At 43.6% G+C, this 21,028-nt stretch overlaps 1 protein-coding gene across 3 annotated transcripts in view; it reads left to right on the top strand.

Annotated features, from left to right (window-relative positions):
* Window positions 1-21,028, top strand: part of SPECC1 (sperm antigen with calponin homology and coiled-coil domains 1) — a 588,472-nt gene that overhangs the window by 442,570 nt on the left and 124,874 nt on the right. For all 3 annotated transcript variants that reach the window (XM_073616875.1, XM_073616874.1, XM_073616876.1), the window contains one exon: window positions 16,843-16,993. In XM_073616875.1, the coding sequence (XP_073472976.1) occupies window positions 16,843-16,993 (151 nt within the window). The remainder of the gene's footprint in view (window positions 1-16,842; window positions 16,994-21,028) is intronic.

A 21,028-nucleotide genomic window follows, 5' to 3' on the forward strand; every position in this document is an offset into this window, starting at 1 on the left:
TTACTGAATTAAATCGTGGTTGGCCCAGTCTGTACCAATGGACCAATCAGTGACACAACTGTATACAATAGATGGTTTGAAAGGAAGCCATCCACTGTTTACAACTGTCATGTGACCTGCTGTGATTGGTTAAAGTGGTCACATGGTACCAGCAGCGGATTGGTACAGTGATCAGTCAGCGGCTGTGTCCAGTTGACAGATTGCATGATTCAGGAGGAAATTATATGATGTCCACCCAGATCGATGAGAGGCCAGCCCCGGCATTCGCCAATAGGCCAGGCGGGAACCGGTTAGGCCTCATGTACACTGCAGCTGCTAAACTCATGTTTAGGAGCAGTTGGGCATTTTTTTCAGCAGCCCCAAACTCCCCTCAATGTTATCTTATATGTAGATGGTACACTCAGTCATTTATAGTAGTTTAGAGGCAGTTGAGGTTACAGGCATTTTTTTGAAAGCAGAAAAATCGTGTTCAGGACTGTAGTTTACCAGCATTTCAAATGCCAGATTCTTATAACTGCTTGTAAACGTGTGTAAACGTTAAGATACCGCGTTAAGCCACATCAATTGTTTTTTTTTTACATGTCAAAATCAATGGTTCCATATGAGAGCCGTTTTAACTGATCCAACCATTGATTTGAATTGAAGTCGCATTGGATTATCATGATCCGACTTATGTTGCGACTTGTGCTCTGAGGCTCTTGAAGGGGAACCCCACGCCCAAAAAAAAAAAAAGGTGTGGGGGCCCCTTCAAGATCCATACCAGGCCCTTTGACTCTGGTATGGATCTTGAAAGGGGCCCCCACGCCAAAGTGGGAAAAAAACAGCATGGTATTGATTTTGAGGGGAAACCCCACAGCAAAAAGAAAGACAGCATGGGGTCCCCCCAAAATCCATACCAGACCCTTATCCGAGCATGCAGCCCGGCAGGTAAGGAAAGTGGGGGGAGGCAGAGCGAGGGCCCCCCCCCCGGACCATACCAGGCCACAAGCCCTCAACAAGGGTTTGGGTGTTTTGGGGCGGGGGGGATCTGCCCCCTCACCCCAAAGCATCTTGTCCCTATGTTGATGGGGACAAGTGCCTCTTCTCGACAACCTTGCATGGTGGCTTTGGGGGTCTGCGGGCAGGGGGCTTATCGGAATCTGGAGGCCCCCTTTTTAATAACTTGTCAAAATGGTCTCTTGTTTTTATTTACACTACACTGTCTTTTTTGGGGTGAATGGGTAGGGGTACAATGTACCCCATACTCATTCACATGGGGGCGGGATCTGGGGGCCCTCCAGATTCCGATAAGCCTCCTACCCACAGATCTCTACAACTACCACCCAGGGTTGATGGGATAAGGCCCTTGTCCCCATCAACATGGGGACAAGGTGCTTTGGGGTAGGGGGGGCAGGGCCCACTCCCCACATGTTGAGGGTGTGTGGCCTTGTATGGTCCAGGAGGGGGTGCATGCTCGCTCCACACTCCCCCCCTTTTCTGACCCACCAGGCTGCATGCTCAGATAAGGGTCTGGTATGGATTTTAGGGGGGACCTCACACTTTTTTTTTTTTGGCTTGGTGTTCCTCTTCGAGATTTAGAGCTGTCGGATCTGTTCAGACGGCTCCAATATGGAATCATTTATTTTGAATAGAGGCAGAGAACGCTGCTAAAAGCTAACGCAGCTAAACACGCATTAACGCCAATCCAAAAAAGCTACTAGACAGTACGGTTCCCTGTCCTAGTGATTGTCACCCAGGATTCTCAAATAGGCAGGTTGAGAGGCTCCAGGAGGATTATTTAACCATTTAAGGACCGAGCCTCTTTCTGAGATTTGGTGTTTACAAGTTAAAAACAGTTTTTTTTTTTGCTAGAAAATTACTTGGAACCCCCAAACATTATATACATTTTTTTCTAACACCCTAGAGAATAAAATAGCGGTTGTTGCAATACTTTGTCACACCATATTTACGTAGCAGTCTTACAAGTGCACTTTTTTTAGAAAAAAAACATTTTTTGAATTAAAAAAATAAGACAACAGTAAAGTTAGCCCAATTTTTTTTATATTGTGAAAGGTAATGTTACGCCAAGTAAATTGATACCCAACATGCTTCAAAATTGCGCCCGCTCGTGGAATGGCGACAAACTTTTACCCTTAAAATCTCCATAGACAACGTTTAAAAAACTCTACAGGTTGCATGTTTCGAGTTACAGAGGAGGTCTAGGGCTAGAATTATTGCTCTCACTCTAACGATCGCAGCGATGCCTCACTTGTGTGGTTTGAACACCGTTTTCATATGCAGGCGCTATTCACATATGCGTTCACTTCTGCGCGCAAGCTCGGTGGGACGTGGTGCATTTAAAATGTTTTTTTCTTATTTATTTTACATTTTATTTTTATTTTTTTACACTGCTTTTTTTTGTTTTAAATTGTTTCGTTTTTATTCCTATTAAAAGGAATGTAAACATCCCTTGTAGTAGAAAAAAAGCATGACAGGACCTCTTAAATATGAAATTTGCGGTCAGAAAGACCTCAGAGCTCATATTTACACTAAAATGCAATAAAAAGAAAAAGATTTATTGTCATTTGAAGAAAAAAAAAAAGTAACTTTAAGAGCTATGGGCGGAAGTGAGGTTTTGACGTCGCTTCCGCTCTGCAGTGGTATGGATACGGGTAGGGGCCATCATCCCCTCACTCGTCTCCATGCCTAACAGGACACAGGACCCGATCGCCTCCGCCGCTACCGACAGCTCTGGTAAGCAGCGGAGGGCACCGAAACGCGGCAGCAGGGGGCCCTCTCCCGCCGCCTATAAAAGTGATCATGTGGCGAACCTGCCGCAGAGACCACTTTTATCTGAAAGCGGACCACCAGCTGAAGAAGAGGATACCGGGGCTATGGCAGTTAGCTGCTGCCATAACAAATATATTCCTCTTCAAAGTAGTGACGTAAAACAACGGTGTGCTGTTCGTAAGTGGTTAATTTGGAGGAAACTTTTATCAGTTTCCTCTGTGGTTGGTAAAATCCAGTTGGGGGCCTGGAGATTTCATAGCGATCTGGGTGGGATGGAATCTCCAATCCTGGGACCGGGTTTTGGGAACAGCCAGGAGCCTGGCTTGTTGATTGCGCAGGTGGGTTCTGGGCTAATAGCAAAGTCGGGACCAGGGTTCTGGGCTCCACCCTCCCGAGGAGTCCAGGTGTGCAAGGGAAAGTGTGCCCATCGGCACGGTACAGTCTGTCAGAGCAGACGGAGGGCCCAAGCATGTGGGCAGTAGCAGCAAGGAAGCTGGAGAAGAAAATGCCAGCAGAAGCACAGTGTGTGTACCCACCAGGGACACTGTTGAAGGGTCAAGAGGACTGAGGCCAGAGCCTGAGCAGCAGTACTGACCAGAGAGTCAGGTGGCTTGGTATTTTTCATTTATTACCACATTACTGCTATGAAGTTGAAACCCCTGCGTGGGAATTCTGGATGGACATTTTCTTTCTTTAACCGCTTGGCATCCGCGCTATAGCCGAATGACGGCTACAGCGCGGACCTACATTCCCGGGAGGACGTCATATGACGTCCTCCCCTGTGCACGCTCCCTGCGCGCCGGGCGCGTTGTGATCACCGAGTCACTGAGACTCGGCTGATCACCGATCTGTGTAAGGGGCCGGTCCCGGCCCCTTACCATGTGATCAGCTGTCAGCCAATGACAGCTGATCACATGATGTAAACAAAAGATTGGTAATCGGTTTTTTTTTTTTACTCACGCTGACAGCGCGAGTAGAAAAAAAAGCCGATCACCAGATCGGATGTGAGGGACATCGGTCCCCAAGTGGAAGAGGCACATCTGCCTCATCAGTGCCCAATAAAAGTGCCACCTAATAGTGCCCACAGTGCCACCTAATAGTGCCCACAGTGCCACCTAACAGTGCCCACAAGTACCACCTATCAGTGCCCACAAGTACCACCTATCAATGCCCACCTGTAGTGCCCATCACTGCCACCCATCAGTGCCCATCACTGCCACCCATCAGTGCCCATCACTGCCACCCATCAGTGCCCATCACTGCCGCCTATCAGTGCCCATCACTGCCGCCTCATCAGCGTACATCAATGAAGGAGAAAAATTACCCGTTTAAAATTTTTTAAAACAAAATATAAAAAAATAAACTTTTTTTTAAAAAAAAAATCAGTTTTTTACATTTTTTTAATAAAAAGTAAAAACCGCAGAGGTGATCAAATACCACCAAAAGAAAGCTCTATTTGTGGTGAAAAAATGATAAAAATTTCATTTGGGTACAGTGTTGTATGACCGCGCAATTGTCATTCAAAGTGCGTCAGCGCCGAAAGCTGAAAATTGGTCTGGATAGGAGGGGGGTTTAAGTGCCCAGTAAGCAAGTGGTTAATAAAAGTGGGCCAACAAGCCCTTAAACGGCATATCTGGCGTGGACTCCGCCCACTGGTAGGCTCTACACTAAGCTAAAATAACCCCAACGTTTCACTACTAAAAGTGTGTTTTTACAGCCACTTTTTCCTGGTGTTGAATAGTGGCTTTGCATCTTGTTTCTTGCTAGTTTCTAATGCCCTGTGTGCATGAGGCCATAAGCAGCTTCTGAGATCATTCAAAATTAATTGACAGATGCATTTGTTCTGCTGTTTACATTTATCTGACCTGTGTTGAAAATGCTTCTAGTGGGTTTTGTATTCCTATAGGCATGTATATATGTATAAAGGGACACTATACGATATCCTTGTTCTCAGATTATTCCATTAAGCCCCATACATACTATTCGATTTTCTGCATATGTTTGTTTTCAGATTTACCAAAACCATATAATATGAGGTCAAAACTTATGAGTTTCAATTTGTATGCAATCAGGCAGGCCCTTGCACAGATTTTGGTAAATCTGAGGACAAAAATCTGCATAAAATTGGGTAGTGTGTATGGGGCTTAAACGTCCACTACTTATTGACCCTGTAATCAATTTTTTTAAAAAACACTTCTTACATTTTCTTGTAAGATCCTCCATGAGCTCCCTCTCACTTTTCTCATCACTTCCGTTTGTTTGGAACAAGCAGTGCACGTTAGTTGCGGTCATGTTCACTGCTCTATACACACTACACATTCCATAGTCCATCTAAGTTGTGAGCAAGAGAGGGTGGCTATGTTCCTACAAACTATGGGTCTATGTATAATAAACATAGCCACCCTGCAACAGGAAGTTGGATCATATCAGCAAAAAATGGAATTTGGAGGCTTGGATAGAATGCACTTTTTTTTAGTTAAGAATTTATAGCTGAGTAGATTTTTTTTTTTTTGTAGAAACCAGCGTTTAATGTCACTTTAATTTGTGATCCAAGTAAGTAAACCAGATGACTTTTAACCGGTGCAATGATATAACCACTATCTCAGTATCTATAAAACATAAGCAGTTGAGGAGCTGCAGAAAAGTTAGTTCTTGCAATGTTTTAAAGTGATTGTAAAGCTTCCTTTTTTTTATATAATAAACATGCCATACTTACCTGCTCTGTGCAATGGTTTTGCAGAGAGCAGCCCCAGTCCTCTTCTTCTAAGGTCCCCTTTGGCTCATCTGGCTCCTCCTCCTCTCAGTGTGCCTCCATAGGCAGCTTCTTCCTATGGTGGCACATTTGTGGGATCGATCCAGAGCCACGCTGCCTGTGTCCATAGGCACAGACAGTGTGGCTCAGCCCCGATCCCATGTCACAGGATTTGATTGATAGCAGCGTGAGCCATTGGCTCCTGCTGTTATCAGTCTTCCCTGTGAGGAGGGAGAGAGCAGAGAGAACCAATGCTCTTTGGCAGAGCTCTGGTTGGGATTGAGCTCAGTTGGGATCCTGTGCACAGATGTTTTTTTTTTGTACTTTAATGCAGAGAAGGTAAAAAACCTTTGCCTTTAGAATCGCTTTAAATTAACCTAGACATGATTTTTTTTTTTTTTTTCAAGTTCCACTTTTAATTTATTTCCTGGTCTTTTTCTGAGTTCTCACCAGTAGAGTGTTCTATTTTTCCCTACTTTTCCCATTCAGTGCCTGCTACTGACCTATAAGTATAGAATAATGCAATCAGTGAGCCAATCACACAAGCAGAAAATGATGTTTCTGGGGGGCGTTCTGTACACCATCTGTATACAGAACACCTACAGGTAACCATATAGCTTTGCGTTTACAGAAAATCACAGAGCTGCAGATTGAAAAGCAAAGGTATTTTTTAATTACATTCTGTTACAATATTACAATATCACAATTGTATATGCTATATTATTATTTTTTTAATTTGCTATTTTTCCCTAAACGTCTTTCAGGACAGCTACCTTTGAGAGACCCCGGCTTCTCCCTTCACTGGAAATACCGCCTAAGCTTCAAGATTTAAGCCCCTCCTGCCCCACTGGACCCTCGGTTTCGGGGTTTCCTCCGGCGGGGAGACATCGCTGGGAACCAGGGCTGATCAACTGGGAAGGTTGAAGCCATTTTTTACTGTGGGAGATGAGAGAGGTTTATGAGAGAGGGCCAGGCTCTAGCTCGTGCGAGCCTGTAAACGCTTTAGATGTCAGCGAGTGACTCAGGAAGGTGGGACCACCGCGATCCTCAGCGGGAGATGTTCGGGGCAGAGGCAGCCCAGACTACTGGTAATGGCAGCACCAACCACGGGTGTAGACCCCTCTGGTGGTCGAGGGGTTGGGAGGTGGTACTGGGACCTTGGTGGTGTTTGGTCCTAGGGACACTCCTGGTGACACTCGGCTTAGGAGTATGGCCTTGCATTTGGTTTTAAAAGTGAGCTGGAGGACTGCAATTTAAAGGAATGCCCTTTGTGCAGTAATCCTGAGGAACTGCAATGCCCAGCATGTCCTCTGTGCGGTAAGCCTGAGGAACTGCAATGCCCAGCATGACCTCTGTGTGGTGAGCCTGAGGAACTGCAATGCCCAGCATGCCCTCTGTGCAGTGAGCCTGAGGAACTGCAAAACCCAGCATGCCCCTTTTTCCAGTCGGGTTCAGCCCCAGGCTGGCCCCCCGCCAGCTCAGCAGAGGATTGCACCTGCCCATCAGTCTTATCCTCCGCTAATAGAGGGGCATTTGGGGGGCACTAGTGACAGGCTGAGACAAGCTGAGGAGGAGCCAGTTAGAGCTTCTTCAGGCTCCCAGGTGGAGTCATAGGGAGAGGGGTTGGGTGGTGAGCCCTCTAGACCCTCTCGCTACAAACTTTCCCTCGAGGGGGTGGAGGATCTCTTGGAAGACATCCATACCACTCTGGGAATCCAGGAGAAGAAGCCGCTATTGCTTCATGACCAGATGTATCAGGGCCTGAGGGAACAGAAGAAGTTGTTCCCAGCCCAGGAAGGTCTGGTGGAAGCCATCAAAGATTGACAAGATCTGGGGAGGAAACCCTTCCTTTCAAGGGCCATCAGTCGGTAAGGTACCCTGACTGGACGCAGCCTTCTATCAGGTTTACAGGCATACAGACCTTACCTTTGAGAGATCCCATGGACAAGAGGATAGATCCGCTCTTGAAGGACACCTGGGACTCTACCTTGGGGCGCACATTGGGGAATGGGATGGCAACAATCTTGTCCTTTCCCGTGGTCTTGCAGAGGGGGTAGCATATAGTGCAGATGCCTCAACTGATTCACTGCATATGTCTGCCAGATCCTTAGCCCTAGTCATCTCAGTTAAAGCTTGGCAGTAGGACAGTGCGTCCAAGGCTAAGCTCTGCGGGATTCTCACAGAGGGCTTGTTTTGGTCAGGTCCTGGTCTAGAAACCATTTAGATCAGACGGCTGAGGGGTGAGAGTCCATTCCCATCTGGTGTAGTACAGGGAAGCAAGAAAGGAATAAGGCTCGCCCTCAAAGAGAATTCAGGGTCCCAAAGGCTGACGTTCCAAAAAGGTCTTGGGGTCAGAACAGCGGGGCAAAATAGGGGGTTCGTCCTCCTGAACAGTCTGAAGGAAGATTGGGGGCCTTGCTCCCATAGCGGGTAGTGGTCTCCTCCATTCATTTAATTTGGGAATTGTAAGGAGGGGTCACCGGCTTGAATTTGCAAGCCCACCCCCCCGGCCGCTCATCACCAGTTTGCCAAGCGGCACAGAAAAAGCGTCAGCCTTACTCCCCACCCTGAAAAATCCTAAACATTGTATCAACAGTGGCTTAATGGCTAGCACTCCGGACTAGCCACACTCAAACCAGAGGTTCAGTCTCGGACAGGGTATCACCTGCTTAAGGTTTGAATAGTAAACAACAGAGTAGCCTGAAAATAAGCGAGGGCCTAGTTACCAATGCCACATCAGTATGTTGTTTTAAAAGGGTGTTCCCGGTCCTGGAAGCTTGGGTGGAAGCCATCAAAGGATGGTAAGATCCAGTGAGGAAATCGTTCTTTTCAAGGGGAGGTAGAGGAGCCAGTTAGCGCTTCTTCAGGCTCCCAGGTGGAGTCAGAGGTAGAGGGGTTGGACGTTGAGTCCTTTAGACCACTTTCGCTACGAGCCTTCCCTGGAGGAGGTGGAGGATCTCTTGGGAGCTATCTGTGCCCCCCTGGGAATCCAGGAGTTGAAGCCATTATCACTCCATGACCAGAGGGATAAAAGTGGCAGAACAGTGGCTAATGGGTTAGCATTTCTGCCTACCAGCACTGTGTTTCGGGGTTCGCATCCCAAATATGCCACTTCATATAGAAAAGGTCTGTTCTTCCTCTGTTGTTAAACATAACTCCTGACTCAGGGACTTCCCTAAAATCAGGGCCTGGGGGAACAGAATAACTTACAGAAGACTCCGTATGGACTCAGTCCCCCCCCCCCCCAAACTGCTTAATGGCATTCACAGACCTAAGGGAAACTTATCTGCACATTCCCATGGTGGAGAGCTGTCAAAAGTTTCTCAGGCTGATGGTAGAACCGCGGAAGGCGTGCGACTCATGGGCATTTCAATAATCTCCTATCTGGATGACCTGCTCCTATTTATCTTCAAACCAAGGTTAAGTCTCCTATTCTCATTGCACCGCATTGGCCCAGGAGGCTGTGGTTCCCAAGCTAAAACGATCTGGCGTGGAACCTTCCTGGATGCTGCCAATCCAGGAGGACCTTCATCTCAGGGTCCATTCTGCTGTCCCCAAGTGGAGCGGTGGATTCTCGCTGCGTGGCTTCTTAGGAAGAATTGCTAAAGGCAAGAGCTTCCCGGATGGGGTGGTGGCCCTGCTAAGTAGCAGGAAAGGGGAAACCTGTTCCATCTACCCGAGAAATTTTCAACAGCTGGTATGCAGAGGGCATTTCCGATCAGGTGCCCCCTTTTCTACAAATATTTCCTTACCAGGTGTTTTTTTAAGAGGGTGGCCTCGAAGTTGCAGAGAGGCCAAGAAATTATTTTGCCAACTTTCTGTTCGAACCCTGTGGGTGAACATAAGTTGGATGTTAAAAGGTCGCAGCACCGTTGCCAAACACTACAGGTTGGACCCGTGGATCTCTAAGGATCGGACCTTCGGGGAAAAAGGGGTCCTACAAGCGATGGTCCCACCCTAGGGTTAAGTGCTTGTTTATCCTCTCAAAGGTGGCTGTCCTGAAAGACGTTTAGGGAAAATCAGAGTTACGTACCGGTAACGTCTTTTCCAGGAGTCTTTCAGGACAGCACTGATAGCCACCCGAAAAATGTGTTTGCAATAAGGAGTCCCTGACAGGGGAACAGTCAAGAGGATTAAAAGTTATGTGTATGACATATTCTTGTGTTTCCCCAGCTGGCTGGAGGTACTCTTAGAAGACTGAGGGTCCAGTGGGGCAGGAGGGGCTTAAATCTTGAAGCTAAGGCTGTGTTTCCTTTAAAGGGAGGAGCTCAGGTCTCTCAAAGGTGGCTGTCCTGAAAGACTCCTGGAAAAGACGTTACTGGTACGTAACTCTGATTTTTTTTTTTTTTTTCTCCACGAAAGTGGAGTTACCCTTTAAGTCCTAGATAGCTTGATTGTACATGCAAAGCATGAGTTCGCTGTTTTAGTTTCAGATATAGGGCTTTATTATTGTCTTAAATTGCTATTCAACAATCCTTAACAGCTGTATACAGTTTGCAATAAATTGTTCTATTATATTAGGCTACTGTAAACCATCTGTTCTGAAAACACAGTTGGCCCTTGCAAATAAAAGAATGATGAGAAATGCTCCACTAAAGATCGCTCTGCTTTGTTTTGTATGGACAACGGTGATGCATAGAAATACAATTTTTAATATAAAAACACATAAGATTGTTTAAAATTAAACGGAGCTTCTTCACACAGATATTTATAAACTTTAGAAAGACGATTGTTCTGATTTAAAGGTTACCACTTATATTACCTGTTACAGTGCTATAATCCTCTAATAATGTACCTCTTTAGTAATCATTTCTCCATCATGCCATGGCATCAGGGAGGTATGTATCTTTTTTCTGCAACAGGACAATGACCCCAGACACACAGCCATTATCATTAAGAACTATCTTCGGATGGGGGTTTGGCCTTCACACACCTCCAGCGTTACTATTATGCGGCCCAACTGAGGGCTATAGCTTCCTGGGTTACCCTTCCGGCCTATAATCGCTGGACTCAAATAGACAAAATATGGCTAGCCCCCATCCACCTGAACAATTTATTGTGGAATACTAATGCGGATGTCCCCTCCACCGCCCTACTACATACCATGAACCTCCTACGCACTGTTTGTAGGGGTGTGTTGCGATTTAGTTGTCTCCAATCTGAGGCCTCCTTGGTAACAGCTTTCCTTTACAACCCTAAACTACCCGACAGCTTAACCTCTCAGATTATTCTCCCCTGGTTGCAGAGTTACATAGTTACATAGTTACATAGTAGGTGAGGTTGAAAAAAGACACAAGTCCATCAAGTCCAACCTATGTGTGTGATTATGTGTCAGTATTGCATTGTATATCCCTGTATGTTGTGGTCATTCAGGTGCTTATCTAATAGTTTCTTGAAGCTATCAATGCTCCCCGCTGAGACCACCGCCTGTGGAAAGGAATTCCACATCCTTGCCGCTCTTACAGTAAAGAACCCTCTACGTAGTTTAAGATTAAACCTCTTTTCTTCTAATTTTAATGAGTGGCCACGAGTCTTGGTAAACTCTCTTCTGCGAAAAAGTTTTATCCCTATTGAGGGGTCACCAGTCCGGTATTTGTAAATTGAAATCATATCCCCTCTCAAGCGTCTCTTCTCCAGAGAGAATAAGTTCAGTGCTCGCAACCTTTCCTCATAACTAATATCCTCCAGTCCCTTTATTAGCTTTGTTGCCCTTCTTTGTACTCGCTCCATTTCCAGTACATCCTTCCTGAGGACTGGTGCCCAGAACTGGACCGCATACTCTAGGTGCGGCCGGACCAGAGTCTTGTAGAGCGGGAGAATTATCGTTTTATCTCTGGAGTTGATCCCCCTTTTAATGCATGCCAATATTCTGTTTGCTTTGTTAGCAGCAGCTTGGCATTGCCTGCCATTGCTGAGCCTATCATCTACTAGGACCCCCAGGTCCTTTTCCATCCTAGATTCCCCCAGAGGTTCTCCCCCCAGTGTATAGATTGCATTCATATTTTTGCCACCCAAATGCATTATTTTACATTTTTCTACATTGAACCTCATTTGCCATGTAGTCGCCCACCCCATTAATTTGTTCAGGTCTTTTTGCAAGGTTTCCACGTCCTGCGGAGAAGTTATTGCCCTGCTTAGCTTAGTATCGTCTGCAAATACAGAGATTGAACTGTTTATCCCATCCTCCAGATCATTTATGAACAAATTAAATAGGATTGGTCCCAGCACAGAACCTTGGGGAACCCCACTACCCACCCCTGACCATTCTGAGTACTCCCCATTTATCACCACCCTCTGAACTCGCCCTTGTAGCCAGTTTTCAATCCATGTACTCACCCTATGGTCCATGCCAACAGACCTTATTTTGTACAGTAAACGTTTATGGGGAACTGTGTCAAATGCTTTTGCAAAATCCAGATACACCACGTCTACAGGCCTTCCTTTATCTAGATGGCAACTCACCTCCTCATAGAAGGTTAATAGATTGGTTTGGCAAGAACGATTCTTCATGAATCCATGCTGATTACTGCTAATGATATCGTACGTATTACTAAAATCCTGTATATAGTCCCTTATCATCCCCTCCAAGAGTTTACATACTATCGATGTTAGGCTAACAGGTCTGTAATTCCCAGGGATGTATTTTGGGCCCTTTTTAAATATAGGTTCTACATTGGCTTTTCTCCAATCAGCTGGTACCATTCCAGTCAGTAGACTATCTGTAAAAATTAGGAACAACGGTCTGGCAATCACTTGACTGAGTTCCCTAAATACCCTCGGATGCAAGCCATCTGGTCCCGGTGATTTATTAATGTTAAGTTTCTCAAGTCTAATTTTAATTCCGTCCTCTGTTAACCATGGAGGTGCTTCCTGTGTTGTGTCATGAGGATAAACACTGCAGTTTTGGTTACTGAAGCCCCCCGATTCACTCGTGAAGACTGAGGAGAAGAATAAATTCAATACCTTCGCCATCTCCCCATCCTTTGTAACCAGATGTCCTTCCTCATTCTTTATGGGGCCAATATGGTCTGTCCTCCCTTTTTTACTGTTTACATACTTAAAGAATTTCTTGGGATTTTTTTTGCTCTCCTCCGCTATGTGTCTTTCATGTTCTATCTTAGCTGTCCTAATTGCACCTTTACATATCCTGTTGCATTCTTTATAAAGTCTGAATGCTGAGGATGATCCCTCAACCTTGTATTTTTTGAAGGCCTTCTCTTTTGCTTTTATATGCATTTTTACATTGGAGTTAAGCCATCCAGGACTTTTGTTCGCTCTTTTAAATTTATTACCCAATGGGATACATTGGCTAATGCCCTTCGGAATCTCTTTCAATATGGACATCTGGTGAACCCAGTCTCTAGGATTTTGTTGCCCTTCGACGAACTCAGAACTAAACACGAACTCCCCCGAAGCGCCTTTTTTAATTACCTCCAAATCAGGCACTACACACTCACCATCGCCCCAACCCTCCAATTCTCTAAGCCATCCCCACTTGAATGCTTAATCTTATCAGGCCCTATACAGAAAGGGTTGACTTCAGACATACAGTATATAAGCTTTTAAACTTGTATGATATTGTCTCTTGGGGGAAACATAGCTAAATGCATAGATGGGAGGAACACCTTGGATAGGAGCTAACCCCTGAACAATGGGCCATCATATGGTCTTGGGCGGCCAAAAGTTCTATGTGTACTCTTTACAAAGAGAACACATTAAAGGTACTCTTCCACTGGTACCTAACTCCGTCACGCCTGCATGCTATATATCCATCGGCCTCGGATCGCTGCTGGAGGTGTCTCCGGGACCGGTGCACGCTACTTCATATTTACTGGAGCTGCCCATCCCTCCAGCCCTATTGGCATTCGGTCCAGGGTCTGCTCCATCGGCTGTTCGAGGTAAATATCCCCCCCCAAACTTTCCACACTAGCCAAAAAGCTGGCCACACAAATTTTAACAGCCAGATGTCTAGTAGCCCTCTACTGGAAACAATAAAACCCTCCGTCTCTATCCGATCTTTATTCACGAATTAAGGATGTGGAGGTCATGGAGTCCATGATGTCTAGGCTAGCGGACCAGGTGGACCAACATACAACATGGGAAACATGGCATCAAAGATAAGACCACCCCCATGATCTCATGAGAACCCCCCCCCCCCCCCGTTCTGTACAATACGATTGCTCGAAGCCCAGGAGAGACACGCCCTTCAGATTGGGACCCTACTGATGGTCTCTTTGTTAGAGAAGCCTGCACTGTAATAACTTTAGCGCTACCTCCCTCTGTTACATAATGCTGTTCCTTGTTGACCTATGTCTGTGGATTGTGTGTTAATTTTGTCATACGTAGACCTCCGTGCCCACACCAGAGCTGTATGTGACTACTATTTCCCTTTTATTACTTTATTCTGCTTTGTTTATGTTTTAAACCAGTGTATTGCATATGTTGAAACCTAATAAATATTGTCAATTATAAAAAAAAAGAACTATCTTCAGCGCAAAGGAGAGTTCTCAGTGAAAAATGTTGCTTCCTAGTGGAGAAGGTGACCACAAAGACAGGGGCACTAGCTTTGCCAACCATACTCCCGGGGGCTAGAAGTAACAGAATCTGGGTGGGGGGTGCTGTAACTAAATGGTGGCAGGAGTGGGATAAAGAAGGCACTACTGGGGGTTAAGGCACAGCGTGGCACAAGGAATGGTACTCACTGACTAGAGGAGCCACGGATATAGTCCTGGAGGAGAATAAAGTGGGAAAAGCAAGAATCTGGTGAAAGCTGTGTCAGTGGCCTTGAGCAGTCTCCAACAATGATACAGCATCTTCTGGTGTGGTGAAGAACTTCATCGTCTCCCCATCCTGAACACAAAGCTTGGCAGGAATCCGTATGCTGTAGGAAACTCCTTTGGCCCAGCGTTTAGCTTTAAAACCATCAAATGACCTCCTTACCTGTTGGGTTTACACAGAGTAGCTAGGGAAAAACATAAGCTTGGAATTCTCATAGCAAAGTTTGCCCTGGAGCCTAGCCTCTTTAAGGACCTTCAAAAGTAACAAATGCAGCCACAGAGTCCTCTTCTGCACAAAAGAAAAAAAAGGAAGGGATTTAAGGGGTCTTTAAACTGAAAATTCAAACTGGGCATTCAAACTTTATAGGAAATATGAAATTTGCTTGTTCCAATGAAAAATGTGCACTGATCTCTGACCTATTCCTGGTACTCTACCATGATCACGTTTTCTTGAGCTAAGTATGTAATTTCCTCCCAACATAATTGATCTTGTCACCAGCATCCATTGTGAGACTGTCCTTGGGTGTGTTTTTTTTTTTTTTATCAAGATATTGAAATTTTAATATTGCTGTTTTCAAGGCTGATTTCAGCAACTGTTCTTTTCCTGTCTTTTCTATATTTTATGAATGTGTAATTGTTTATTGGGGAGGGGATAGGTGCCTGACGAGCGTAAAGGATATCCTGGAGCCAACCACTTGGATATATACATGAACATCCATTATTTGTGATAAGTAATGTCTTCTTTGTAGATATGAATAGGATAAGCATCATATTTTGATTACTGGAAATAACATTTTGTCTTTATTGTGTATAAATAAGAAAACTTTTTTTAAAGGACTATAAAGAACTCTAGCACAATCATTAGTAATTATGGGTTAGAAGCACCCGCGCAATGTGTAAAATATACATCTACTCCAAATATGAAGTGATTTGGAGTAGAAACTAAAAACTAAATATTTCTATAAATCAGCTACTGCTCTGAAGTGTAATCCTCATACAGATTTTAAAGCATTATATTACTTTGCTACAACATTTCTAGATCTGTTATAAAGTTGAATAACAGCATAAATACATATTTTATTCTAGCTGTAGCTAATACAATGTGCATACTGTAATCTGAAAGATATGCAGATACTGTGGAGGGAGTTAGGGTGACACCGATAAACGTGGAAAGCTAATAATTTTGTTCTTCCCTTGATGGGATCACAATTACACAGCACTATAGGATACCCTGCCATGTGACTGAAATGAACCCCATGTTAAAAAGTGTGAGCATTAAAGTGTTACACCCACAACAGTAAAATCAGTCTGTATATGCAGTAAAGCATGCTTGTTATACTCACTGTGGAACATAAGCGGTTAATCCTCCGCATTGTGTAAAAAGGCTGTTTGATCCTGTCTTCTCTGATTATCCCCTTCTTCCACAGTCCCCAATTCATCTCCTGACCGTACAGAGTCTTGGGAGCAATCTGCACATGCTCAGTTTGGTGTGTATTGCTAGAGTTTTTTTTTTTCTTTGGGAGAGAACTCCTCCTGTAAGCTTTAACCAGACACTGTGAGTAGTCATAAGACTGCTATATACTGCTGATGAGAAAAGGTATTTAGCAGTTTACATTTACTAAAATAATTGCATTTCCATGTTCTGTGTACTGTGGGAGACCAGATATAGTGAATGCAGGCACCTGGGTTTAGTAACACTTTAACCCTGGTAACAGCCAATAGCTATATTTGGAAAATTGCAGCCTTTCTGGATGCTGAACACACAAGTCGTGAAAATGCACAATTAAAATGGTCATTGAAAACACATAAAAATGTGAAGCCTTCCTACAGCAAAACTGACATGCTATCATGTACTGTATGTGTCACACACATGTCTGAGAATCACTACATTTATTACAGGCTGGGTTCCCAAAGGGAGAACTTTCATTCCTGTTTTTGGTTTTTATTGTTATGTGTTTTGGAGCAATTACGATTGTCGTGCATAGGGCAGCCCATTTGCACAACAAACTCGCCAAAGAAGCTCAAAAACGTTTTGTTTTTTTTTGTTTTTTTTTTGGAGCAGATAATGTTGCGTTTTTTTCACCACAAATTTGTAGCATGTTTGCCATGCACCAAAAGCCCAAGCACTGGTAGCAGGTGCGGCAAACATGCACCTGCTACCAGTGCTTGGGGTGCCATTACCAATCAGTGGCACCACAAGCACGATGTACATTTGCAGTGCGTGGCAAAACGCACATTTTCTTTGCACTTTGTTGAGCGTTCTGTAAATACCAAATGTTAATAGAGCCTAAAAGATAAAACCGATTTGCTTAATTAACCCAATTTTTTGATTGATCAATTTTCTCCCCTCTGTTACAAGTTAAAGCACCCAGTGCTAGTTCTTATTTTAATATCCAGAATGGTAACCATACATTCACAGTTTAAAGCAGTATCATGTTGTGTTTACACACGCAATAATTTAAATTTTAATACATTTTCTAATTTGTTCTTTTTCTTTTATAAACTTCTATATTTGTATACTGAAGAAAATGTTTCTACCTACAGATAAAGTGAAGGTGCAGAGAGAGGAGCTCATTCCAGAGCGTTTTCCCCGCAAGAGCCCCTCCTTGGAGTCTCTCAATACTGCGTTGGGCTTTGGGTCAAGAACATCTTCACCCTTTGCACTGGAACCCGTGTCGCCTCAGAGCAAACTCAGGTATGAAGACTGTACTGTAAGATGGCAGTAGCTGGATCAACTGATAAGGCCTCATGCACACTGGGCGTTTACAGCTGCTCCTAGGGGTGTATAGCGCTTTTCTTTCCTGGCTCTAAACACCCCTGTATGTTAGCCTATATGTCCATGCGCACAGACTTCTAGCAGCGTTTAGTGGCAGGAGAGTTTAGAGGTGGGGGAAAATAAACTCACTACCAGTGTGTCCAGGAGCAGAAGAGTTTTGGCAGAAAAACGCTTGATGCTGCTAAACGCGCCTAATTACTAGGTGTGTTTAGCATGTCCGCGTTTATTTCAATAGCCAGAATAAATTTAAATTCTAGCTAATGAAAAAAAATAAACACCCAAACACCAAACGCTACTAAACTCTGCTAAACTGCATTTTACAATAAACCAGTGTGCATGAGGCCTAAAACTGTAAATGAAGACCATGAAAGATACCATGGGGCATGTAGTGGCTTCTAATGTTGGCCATGTGATGGTGAATCTCATTAATTGGGTTGTATCTGTACCCAACATGAACACCTACTCTTCATTGCAGTGATCCCCACCATTATGGCTATGAGACCGTACGCTGGAGCACAGTGTGTGTGCATATACAGTATCTCACAAAAGTGAGTACACCCCTCACATTTTTGTAAATATTTGATTCTATCTTTTCATGTGACAACACTGAAGAAATGACACTTTGGGCCCAATTAGCCATTTTCCCTCGCCGGTGTCATGTGAATCATTAGTTACAAGGTCTCAGGTGTGAATTGGGAGCAGGTGTATTAAATTTGGTGTTATTTCTCTCACTCTCATACTGGTCACTGGAAGTTCAACATGGCACCTCATGGCAAACAACTCTGAGGATCTGAATGAAAGATTTGTTGCGCTACAAAAAGATGGCCTAGGCTATAAGAAGATTGCCAAGACCCTGAAACTGAGCTGCAGCATGGTGGCCAAGACCATACAGTGGTTTAACAGGACAGGTTCCACTCGGAACAGGCCTTGCCATGGTCGACCAAAGAAGTTGAGTGCATGTGCTCAGCCTCATATCCAAAGGTTGTCTTTGGGAAATAGACGTATGAGTGCTGCCAGCATTGCTGCAGAGGTTGAAGGGGTGGGGGCATCAAATTGGTCTGCATGGCTGTTGTCCCAGAAGGAAGCCTCTTCCAAAGTAGATGCACAAGAAAGCCCGCAACCAGTTTGCTGAAGACAAGCAGACTAAGAACATGTATTGCTGGAACCATGTCCTGTGGTCTGATGAGACCAAGACAAAATTATTTGGTTCAGATGGTGTCAAGCGTGTGTGGTGGCAACCAGGTGAGGGGTACAAAGACAAGTGTGTCTTGCCTACAGTCAAGCATGGTGGTGGGAGTGTCATGGTCTGGGGCTGCATGAGTGCTGCCGACACTGGGGAGCTACAGTTCATTGAGGGAACCATGAATGCCAACATCTACTGTGACATACTGAAGCAGAGCATGATCCCCTCCCTTCAGAGACTGTTCCACAGGGCAGTATTCCAACATAACGATCCCAAACACACCTCCAAGACTACCATTGCCTTGCTAAAGAAGCTGAGGGTGAAGGTGAAGGGCTGACCAAGCATGTCTCCAGACCTAAACCCTATTGAGCATCTGTCGGGGCATCCTCAAACAGAAGGTCGAGCGCAAGGTCTCTAACATCCAACAGCTCCGTGATGATGTCATGGAGGAGTGGAAGAGGACTCCAGTGGCAACCTGTGAAGCTCTGGTGAACTCCATGCCCAAGGGGGTTAAGGCAGTGCTGGAAAATAATGGTGGCCACACAAAATATTGACACTTTGAGCTCAATTTGGACATTTTCACTTAGAGGTGTACTCACTTTTGTTGCTAGTGGTTTAGACATTAATGGCTGTGTGTTGAGTTATTTTGAGGGAAGAGCAAATTTACACTGTTAGGCTTGATGTACACGGGATGTTTTTACAAACTGCCCAACTGCTCCTAAACGTCCGTTTAGCAGCAGCAGCAGTGTACATGAGGCCTTATATAAGCTGTACTCTCACTACTTTACATTGTAGCAAAGTGTCATTTCTTCAGTGTTGTCACATGAAAAGATATAATAAAATATTTCCAAAAATGTGAGGGGTGTACTCACTTTCGTGAGATACTGTGTGTTTGTTCTTATCTATGTGTGTGTGTATATTGTGTATATATATATATGTGTGTGTGTGTGTGTATATATATATATATATATATATATATATATGTATGTATGTATGTATATGTGTGTGTGTGTGTGTGTATATATATATATATATATATATATATATATATATATATATATATATATATATACATACATATATATATAATGTGTGTGTATGTATGTATATATATATATATATAATATATATGTGTGTATGTGTATATGTGTATATATATATATATATAAAATTACGACCTGCCTTATTGCTACCGATGTTTTTTTGGGAAATAGTTGAATGTTTGATACATGAAAAGATGCTTGTGCCTAAAATTTTTGTCTCTGTCCTGTCTGTGTATTACAGTGTTAATATTGCTATTCAGGGCTTTGCTATTCTTAATGATCTTTAATAATCTTAATAATCTTAATAATGTTATTTAGTTTAGGTATTTAGTTTTCTTGCTGTTTATCTGGACTTTTGTTACCTCTGCTACTGGAAATAATCAAATCAAATATTAGAAGCAGAGGGACAGGAAGCTAGCATTGCGCTTACCAGTTGCAGTCTTGGGTACCATATGCTCGTTGATGCAACGAAGAACACTACGACACTAAGCATCGGTCTATACATGTTCAGTCATTCTGAGTTCTGTAGTTCAGATCAGTATGTAGTTGCAGATCAGTATACCACCATTTAAACAAGTAGTAAATTTGTGTTTTTCACCAAGCCTCCTTTTCAATACTTCTGTGTTAATACTGTTATAATAACTATCATTCACTTACTTTTTTTTTTTAGTCTAAAACATAATTTTCCTGCCTTCAATTCCTTACATTTTGGATTTCACTGTTTTTTTTTTTTTTTTTTTTTAGTGCAGACTATATACTCCTTTCATGGTGATTGGAGCACAGTATAAATCCTTCCCCCCCCCCCCCCCCCAGACCCCAGTAGTTGCTTTATTTAGGAAGGCATTGGGGGGTGATTCTTAGACTTAATCCATCTCTTTGAACATGTAAATACCACATGTTGCTGATCTGTTCTGGTATCCGCTATTTAAAAAAAAGGTGGGGTTCACACATCAGTAATCTAAGAATGATTCAAAAGCACTCTTCTCTTGTAGGAGTTTTTGAAGGGATTACCTGCTTTATTTACAGAGTTATCCAATCCCTTCTTAAAGTGGAACTTCACTCTCTGTCAACATTGACTATTTTTAATCCTCCTGCTGCTAGTATTAGTAAATAGATGGGAATGTATATTATATTTGATTATTTAAAACTTTGTTTTGTTAAATTTTTTCAGTTACTTCCTGGTTCCCAGGCCTAGGCAAATAATTTCACACATCCCAGGAGTCTTCAGGAGGGGAGGAGGAGTTTTTCTCAGCTAAACATATCCTCCTACCTTAAGATCTTTGATAATTATGAAGAGCGCTCAGGTTTTAAAGCAACTTCCTAAAAGTATTAAGTGCTAACTTCAAAACATAAAGTGCTTAAAAGTTATTTGTGTAAAATCATAAAACTTTGTTCTCCTGCCGGCATGCCCGGGCTAAGGGCAGATGGATTCCAGGAAGTAAATACTACATGAATCATCTGCCCTTACTCAAGATGACCACAGCCAGAAATGCTAGGGGGACGTATTTTTCAAAGTAATTTATCAGCAAAATAAAGCATGGAGGGATGGTTGAGTTTGCGCTGAATATTAAAAATTAATTAAACAGATTTTTTTGGTTTGTGGTGCTCAGATGCAGTGTACTTCCATTTTAAGGCTTTTCATAGGAAAAAGACGCAATTCCTGCAGAATCCCATTTTTAATGTCTTAATCCTAACTGAGCCACTTTCTCCTGCATGATACTGGGCTAA

The sequence above is a fragment of the Aquarana catesbeiana genome, linkage group LG02 (genome assembly GCF_042186555.1).
Source record: "Aquarana catesbeiana isolate 2022-GZ linkage group LG02, ASM4218655v1, whole genome shotgun sequence".
Taxonomy (NCBI): domain Eukaryota; kingdom Metazoa; phylum Chordata; class Amphibia; order Anura; family Ranidae; genus Aquarana; species Aquarana catesbeiana.